The following is a 10,057-nucleotide window of genomic DNA, read 5'->3' as shown; positions in this document are numbered from 1 at the left end:
TGGAGGCTTTTAGGATTATTGTTAAAGGTTTCTGGCTGAGTCAACTAGTGCTAGGACTTCTAGGTTCAACCATAACAAACCAATGAATGAATTGAACGCGCTATAACAACATTGATAGTGTAGTTTCTAAAGGTAGTCCGGTTCAATGCATTTTTCGTTCACATACAAAATAAACCATTCAATTGGTAGAACATGTTGAAAAACCTAAAAATTTTATGGGTCAAAAGGTCGCATATTTCATATATTACACAAAAAACAGGTAAATCAAATAAACAAACCCGACCGAAAAATGCAACCGGTATCCCACTATTGCGAAAAAAAAAATAATAATTCTTGAGTTATCCTACTATCATGAAAAAAAAAATACAACTAAAAATTTATTGTGTATAACATTTGACTCAATGTACATATTTATTTACGTTACTTTACATTAATAAGAATGTAAGTTTTAAACCGTATTTAGTTATAACTATACTATAACTAAATTTATAAAATATATTACTTAAATAAATGTTTAACCGAAAATATATATATATAAGAAAAACAGGCAAAAAAAAAACTAATACTGACTAAATATATTTTCCAATTTATAAAATTTTTAAACTATTAAAGTATAAGTCGGGGTTCTTTTTTGGATCCATTCAAAATCTTCAAAATCAATACCACCAATTTCGTATCTTTTAATTACACCATATGTTCTATATCTTCGTAATAATGCTTCTAATCTTTGCCGTGGCTCTTGTTGATGATGTTGCCATGGAATTCTACAACTTGCAAATCCTCTTAATCCTGTTATACTTATTTGTAATAACATAGAAGGTCTATCCTTCCAAGTATCAAGAAATGATTTTAAAGATTCCAATTTATGTTCCCAAATAAAATATTCAGCAGAAAATTTAAATTTAAACAAACTAATTGGTGAAAGTTTTGCTAATACATCAAATAATTCTTTCCATTCAACAGAAACATCAACAATTTCTATTCCAATTAAAAATTGACAACTCTTTAACAAATTTTGAAATTCTGAAATATCACTATTATATAATGATAATTTAAGATAATTAAGTTTAGGACAATTTTGATAAATTTTCTGAATAAGTTTTCCATCATCTTCAGTTTGATGAAGAATAGTGATTTCAATAAGATAACCTTTCGTATTTTCAATAATATTTGTTAAAATATTTGATGAAATACTTTTTGCTTTTAAAAATTTTAAATGTGGTAAAGATACTTTTTCCAAATGATTCTCATTTATTTTAAAAAAACAAACAACAGAATTCATTATTTCTAAACTAACTAAATTTACGAGATATGAAAGGAATTTAGTGACAGGATTCCAATTTATTTTTAAATGTTGAACAGTATCAGCACATTTGATTAATAATTCTTCAAGAGATTGACGATATATTTCATTTCCTTTTGTTGAGGTAAGATTGATTTCTTTCAAATTTTTTTGAACTTCAACAAATTTAACGATTCCATGATTAATGGTACTGTTACACTCAAAAGTCAATTTTTTAATTGACTTATTTACTATAGCCAATCTTTCTAAAATTTTACTATCAATATTATTATCACAATGAAAATTTTCAAGTTTTGAAAAACAATTTTCAGATCCTGAAATATGAAAAAAATTCATTTTTGGAATAGAAAGGGAAATAAATTTTGTATCATTATTAATAAATAATTTCAATACTTCATTACCTACAATAAATCTATTAGATATTTCAATTCTTGTTACATTTTTACTTATCATATATTTTAAGAAATATAAATTTAAATGTTTCCAAAAACTAATATAATTAAATAAAGGTCGTCGAAATTCAAATTCTTCCATAAAAAGATCAATTCCTTGATTTTTCACATTATTTCTTGATTCTTCAGATAAATGTGAAAGTATCACATTAAATAGAATTTTTAATGATTCATCGGCTGGTAAAAATTGTTTAGAAGGATTCTTCCATAAAATTGGTACTGTTGCTTCACACCAGGTTTTATTGACTAAAAGACATGAAAATAATGATTTGACATCATCTTGAAATTCTTCTAATATTAGTAAAATTATGTCATTGCATAGTTGTAACATTTTTTTTTTTACTGAATTTTTTTTCCAAAGGGAAATAATTTATAACCTTTATTTGTATTTGTAGGACGACGGTTGGCGTAAAATATGTAACTAAACAAATCAATATTTTTTTGACGATCATTTTAAAATTTTTTTTTTTTGCGCCGATATTTAATTGATGAATGTGATCACGTGATATATATTCGGAAATTATTATTTTCAAAAGCGCTAAAAATTTTGCAAAAATCCCAAATCACAAATCTCATAATCATAGATCAATAGAATTACTCCATTTGAAAATGGAAAGTTAGAAATCCGTTAAGAATACGAACATGTATTCTTGCTCTTACTACTCGTGATCAGATGACATCATCGAATCTCTCACAATTACGTGTTAAATTATTATAGGTTGCAGTATATGCTATTCTAATTACATTTCTTGAATTAAATTCACTGCTTCCCGATTTTTATTATATCTATTACATCTGTTTCTATACAGTTATACCGTCATGCGTCTCTCATAATTGTTTTTGGATCATTATTATGCCAATGATGAAAATTTTCAATGTCAAAAAATTTGTATTAACGTAACTAATTTATACATTAATTAATCAAATCTTTTTTTTTAACATATTCTGTGCGTAAAAAAGTTAATAGGAATGTTAAAAGTGTTAATTAAATACGTATTGTACGCAAAAATTCTCTAATTTATTAAATTTTATAAATATCGTAAGTAATACAAAGTATAAAAAAAACAATATATACAAATAATTACGTCATCATTATTCAAGTATAAATATCAGTACCCACTTGGCTTATCCTCTTTAGGTGTCGTACAGTATAATCTGTAAATGTAATAAAAAATTGATTATAAATTGTCAAAAATATTAAATGTGTAAACTGTCATGCAATACAGCAATATGATATTTGGTAGACTAGAATAAAATGTTTGTTTCATATTTCGTTTACATTCATTAATTCAATTTAAATTTTTTTTTTTCTAAAATATAATAAATAATAAAAATAAGCTATTGCCTAATTGCAAATTTTTTTCAAATAGTAAAAAAGTTAAGTTATTACAAATTATGTAATTTGAAATATTCAGAAATGTCTCATGTTGTTCTTGCCTAAAAAACTATTTACAACGTTCATTAACGGAATATATAACAGAAATTCCTTTAACATTATTATTGATGGCTCAACCAGCATAAGGAAACATATATTATCTATTAACGAAAAATAAAATTTTAATTAAATATTTATAATGAAGTACTTTTATTACTTTATTTACGTGCAACTATGCCTGGTTCCCTCGATTTTCTATTTAAGGTGAAAGAAATAAAATTTCGTTACTTGCACTTTCACTTTAACACTTGAGTTTAATAACTGTAAAGTTATTACTAAGGGAAAGCTGAGATGAATTAAGACCTAAAAAGTTTCATGAACTATGTAACATTAAATGCAGACATGATAATAAACACCCAAATGTTTACGTTAAACAAAAAAAAATGTATTGTCTTTTGACAATTACAACTTATTAGGACTTATAATCGTTTGATAATGATTTTAAGTGAACGTTATTCTTATTATACCGAATTGAAAAGTATAAATAATATTTCAATATTCTATTTTAATCTGTAATTTTTATTTATGAAACTTACCTTCTGTATCTCTACTACCTCGTGATCGGCCGCAGCAGATCGCCAAAGCTATACTTTTTTTTACTTTTTTAAATACCGTTATAGGCTTATTTTTTTCGGTTCTTTTTTTTCCGAGCCGAAAAAATTTTTTTAATTAGTTTTTTTTGTTTTCTTTCGGTTCAAACTGGAAAAATTGTTATTTTCAATTTTTTTTCAAACTAAAATTTTTTTTAATTAGTTTTTGTTAAAAATTTAGTTCAGACTTTAAATAAATAACTATTTTTATCGTTCTTTTTATATTTAAGTAAATTACTTGAGAATTTTTTAATTCGTTCAAAATCTTTTTACATATTATATTTGATCATTTGACCAAAATTTTTTTGAAAAAATATAATTAAAAAACGAAATAGTTAACGAAAAATATGACACACAGTTTGTTATCATAAAACATATTTTTATTAGAAAAATATCTTATAAAAAGAGATTGAAAATAACATTCTTAAGGGAAATTGAAAATATAGAAAAAAGTGAAAAAGGATATAACAAAAAAAAAAAAAATTAGAAGAATCAAATTCTTCGAAATCACTAAATGAGACATTTTAGCGAAATCTGGAATAATAAATTAAAAAAAAAAATACCAAAAAAAAGATAATAATAGTGAATGATATTCGAAATGTTGTTAAATAAAATGGTTCACAAAATAGAGAAATGAAAATTTTTATTTTATTTAATAATTATATTAAAATGTGATAAAAAATTTTTAAGTGATTCATATAGTTATAGGTATTTAAATTATCGATACTATTTTTTAAATTATATACTTTATTAGATAATTGCATATTCATTACAAAATGTTAATAAAGAAAATAAACCATTATTATATATAATTGATATGCAAATTTTATAACAAATTTTAGAACTTTAGTCATTTTTTTATAAGTAAATATCATAAAAAATCATTTATTTTTCAGAACCTTGGGAAAAAAAATAATACATCTAGAAAAGTAACGAAATAAAAATGGGGATATTTTTGTAGACATATAGTATAATAGCTCAAAAAAGAAGGATGAATATAATTGTGAAAGCACAGTATCTAAAAATAACGTTAAAATAGGATTTGAAGCATAGATTAATATATCAGAAATATATTAGTCATACAGAAATAATCACATGATATATTATGTATAATAATGGCTTATCCCGTTATCCTACTGCTGTTTTTATAATAAAGAAAAAACATATAGTCGCTATTTATTTTTTCACTAAAATAATTTATAGTTTTTTTGTTCATATCTCTGCTTTGTATAATACTTTTTTGTACATAATTCATTATATATATTGATCAAAAAACATTAATCGGTGCGAAACAACGGGTCATGCTAGTTTAAATTGAAAGAAATTGTATCACTAAATTAAGGATAGGTTGGTGTGTCGACACACCTAACGTGGATCCAAAGTAAATTTATTTCGTAAACTAAGAAGATGAAGAGAACTAAAAATTTTTTTTTTTACGTACATTATGATAAGATTTCTAAAAAAAAATAATTAATTACAAAAAAGGTATGTATTTTATAATCACTAATTTTTTTTTTTGCTGTATAACCAGTTCTGCTTCAAATATGTTGATTTTAAAAAAAGGCTCAAGTTCTTTTTTAAAAAAAATTCTTTTATTAACAATTTATTATTTTTTTTAGTTTCGGCTATGTTTCAAAAACTTTATGCTAGAGATTTAAAATATGGGTATATCTGGAATGCGTAAGCCTCCTTGTGGCATCACACTTTCAAAAAAAATATAAATAAATTAAAACCTTTTACTGAAAAATAAATTAAAATCATATGTATTATCGTTTTTGCCGATCATTTCCAAGGGGACTTAGTGAAAAAAATATTTTTCAAAAAAAAAAAAATATTCAAACCGCTTTTATCATTATAAGTAAACTTGCGGAGCAGCCAAATTTACTTATATTTAATGACCTTTAGAAATTGTATATTAAAATTTTCTCCATTAGAGATTCTTTGCTGTGCCACAACGAGGCTTGACAGTATCAAAAAAATTTGTTGTCATACTGTCATACATGCAGTGCTTGTGATCAACATATATTGCACAGTACAATCAGTACATGTACATAATGATGCAGTGAAACCTGAAAATTTGGCATCTGCATTTTGCATAAATATTAATAAGGCGTTTTAATAAAGAAAAAAAGATATTTACATTATCTCTTTTTAGGGAGAATTTTGATATAATTATATAATTATATAGTAATGAGTCAATATATTGATGAAGGTAAAAAAGATTATAGCATGAAAATATACACTATTCAAATTTTGAAACAAATTTACAAATAATAAAATCAGCTTTGTGTTACGACACGGAATCTGAAGGTAAATATAATATACTAAAAAGACTGAAATATTAAAATTTTTATTTAATCATAAAAAAATAATTTAAATATTATTAAAACAAACTTACAATATAATAAAACTAGTTTCCAGTAACACTGAAGAATTTGAAGAAAGCAGTATCAAGGAAATTGAAGCAAGTAGTATCAAGGAAATTGAAGAAAGTAGTACAGAGGAGTATATAGGTAAGTGCAAAACACCAAATGATTTGTAATATTAAAATTTTTTTTGATTATTAAGAAAATTATTTATAAATAATTTAATATACGTGATATTCACATATAATTTAAACTAACAACTATATCCTTATCTGTTACATAAAATTATCTTCAATAATTTAGCTCGTAAGTCAATAGGTTATCTTGTAATTGAATAATAATGAAATTACTTACTTTTATATAATTAAAATAATTCATTTAATGATTAATAATACTATAGTTAGTAAGTTATTTTTTACAATATTTTTATAATGTTCAGTAACTATTTAAATAATTACTTAATAATTAATTCTATTATAGAAGGTAAGTTACAGTTTTTAATCATACTTAGTTTTAATACTTACATATAATTTAAATTAATTATTTTCTTATTTAAATGATCAGATTGTAAGTAATGTATTATTTTCAGTATATACTTTCATTGTAATATTTATATCTAATAATTAATTAATAATACTACAGGGTGTAAGTTATATAATATTGTATTTCGTTATTTATATAAATTTAAATCAGTTAATTCTTCATTTAATGAATTATTTATTAATTTATTTTAGTTGGTAAGTTATAAATTATTTATTTAATTCTATTATTACATATTTATATAATGTTTGCATATAATTTAAACTAACCAAATTTTTTATTTAAAAATTATTCAATAATATAGGGGGTAAGTTAATTATTTAATTCTATTATCATATATTTATAAAATATTTACATACAATTTAAACTAACTAAATTCTCTATTTAAAAAATTATTGGTAGATTGTAAGTTATAGTTATTTAATCAATTCCATTATTACATATTTATATAATATTTACATATAATTTAAACTAACTAAATTCTTTAAATTCTTTTTTAAAAAAACTATATTTGGTAATTTATTTTAGTTGGTAAGTTATTAAGCTATTTATCAAATCTTATTATTACATATTTATATAGTATTTACATATAATTTAAACTAAATAAATTCTTTGTTTAAAAAACTATTTTGTAATTTAATTTAGATGGTAAGTTATAAGTTATTTATGTAGCTCTATTATTACATAGTATTTATAATATTTACACATAATTTTAACTAACTAAATTTTTTATTCAAAAAATTATTAAAATTATTTTAGGAGGTAAGTTATTTATTTAATTTACTATTACATATATATATATTTATATAATATTTGCATATAATTTAAACTAACTAAATATTCTATTTAAAAAAAATTATTAAAATTATTTTGTAATATATATAGGGGGTAAGTTATTTATTTAATTTATTATTATACATTTATTTATATAATATACATACTAATTAAATTTTTTATTTAAAAATTATTTAATAATATAGCTAGTAAGTTAATTATTTAATTCTATTATCATATATTTAAAAAATATTTTCATATGATTTAAACTAACTAAATTCTTTATTTAAAATAATATAGTATGTAAGTATATTTATTTAATTCTATTACATATTTATAGAATATATTATGGTTGTGGATGGATAAAAATATCAGTCATCCTGTAGGGCTGACTTATATGTTACCCTTCCTGTTCAATGACTGTATCATTATACATGCCACTCAAGATCATGCCTAATTTATTAATGTGTTATTTTTATACATAACCAATATTTTATTCCACTCTTTTTACTGGCAAAAATAACGGTCTGCCAAGATTGGCATGATCCTATCATATGCCACTGCATACAGTATCCGGGTCTTACAGGGTCTTACTCAAGAACCTTAGTTTTAAAATTGAATAGTACCCATAGGTACTGTATAATTTATGCCATGTATAATACTCGGGTATTAATCACAGGATTTAATTTTGGGCACTATATGCAGTGGCATATGTTAATATGCTGCATAATATTTATGCACAATTTAAACTAACCAATTCTTTATTTAAAATATTGCTTAATAATATAGGGTGTAAGTTATTATTTAATTCTTTATATATTATTTGCACATGATTTAAATTAACTAACTAAATTCTTTATTTAAATAGATTGTAAGTTATAAGCTATTTATTTAATTCTATTATACATATATATAATATTTACATATGATTTAAACTAACTAAATTCTTTATTTAAAAAAATTATTTGATAATATAGCATGTAAGTTATTTATTTCTATTATTACATGAGTGCTGTTAATCTTAACAGGGGGAAAATAACTTCTAGTACAATCCAGTTTTGAAGCTTGACTGGAAATTATGTAACTGGTTAATTTCCCCTTAGTTAAATGTAGTTCATTCTTTTTTCTCAATACACATTTATATAATATTTATGTATAATTATTTGGTGATTTATTTTAGATCGTAAGTTATTAGTTGTTTATTTTAAATCTATTTTACATATTTATATATATTTGCATATAATTTAAACTAACTGATTAAAAAATTACTTAATAATATAGCAAGTAAGTTATTTATTTAATTCTATTATTACATACTGTATATAATATTTATATATAATTTAAATAACTAAATTTTCATTTAAAAATTATTAAATAATATAGTTTGTAAGTTAATTATTTTATATATTATAAAATATTTATATATAATTTAAAACTAATTAAATATTTTATTTAAAAAAAATTATTTGATAGATGGTAAGTTATAAGTTATTTATTCATATATAATTTAGACTAACTAAATTCTTTATTTAAAATTCTTTTGTAATATCATATATTTATAATATATTTACATATAATTTAAAACTAATTAAATTTTTTATTTAAAAAAAATTATCTGATAGATGGTAAGTTATAAGTTATTTATTCAATTCTATTATATATAATTTAGACTAACTAAATTCTTTATTAAAATTCTTTTGTAAATTTTTTAGATAGTAAGTTATAAGTTATTCATTTAATTCTATTATTACATATTTACATATAATTTAAACTAACTAAATTCTTTAATTATGAAATTATCTAATATTATAGCTGGTAAGTTATTTATTTAATTCTATTATTACATATTTATATAATATTTATATAAGTTAAACTAAATTCTTTATTTAAAAAATTATTTGGTAGATCGTAAGTTATAATAAGTTATTTATTTATTATTACATATATATAATATTTACATATAATTTAAATTAACTAAATTCTTTATTTAAAATTATTTTGTAATTACTTTTAGATCGTAAGTTATTATTTATTTAATTCTATTATTAATTATTTATATAATATTTATATATAATTTAACTAACTAAATTCTTTGTTTAAAAAATTATTCAATAAAATAGCAAGTAAGTTATCTATTTAATTCTATTATTACAATTAACATATCATTTAAACTAACTAAATTCTTTATTCAAAATTATTAAATAATATAGAGTGTAAGTTATATATTTAATTCTATTATTACTTTATATAATATTTGCATATAATTTAAACTAACTAAATTCTTTATTTAAAATTATTTTGTAATTACTTTTAGATCGTAAGTTATTATTTATTTAATTCTATTATTACTTGTTATATAATATTTACATAAAATTTAATCTAACTAAATTCTTTATTAAAAAAATTATTTAATATAGAGAGTAAGTTATTTATTTAATTCTATTATTACTTCTTTATATGATATTTGCATATAATTTAAACTAACTAAATTCTTTATTTAAATAGTTTGTAAGTTATAGTTATTTATTTAATTCTACTATTACTTATTTATATAACATTTACATATAATTTAAATTTTAAACTAACTAAATTCTTTA

General features: G+C 20.8%; 1 protein-coding gene across 1 annotated transcript; it reads right to left on the bottom strand.

The window, feature by feature from the left end:
- Positions 1-355: 355 nt before the first annotated feature.
- OCT59_029148 (uncharacterized protein) lies at positions 356-2,109 on the bottom strand. The gene has a single exon (XM_025332262.2). It carries the CDS (start codon positions 2,084-2,086, stop codon positions 599-601), a length of 1,488 nt encoding a protein of 495 aa, XP_025174571.1. The 5' UTR covers positions 2,087-2,109; the 3' UTR covers positions 356-598.
- Between the last annotated feature and the right edge of the window lie 7,948 nt (positions 2,110-10,057).

The sequence above is a fragment of the Rhizophagus irregularis genome, chromosome 9 (genome assembly GCF_026210795.1).
Source record: "Rhizophagus irregularis chromosome 9, complete sequence".
In the NCBI taxonomy this organism is placed as follows: domain Eukaryota; kingdom Fungi; phylum Glomeromycota; class Glomeromycetes; order Glomerales; family Glomeraceae; genus Rhizophagus; species Rhizophagus irregularis.
This window is presented reverse-complemented; position numbering and strand designations above follow the sequence as displayed.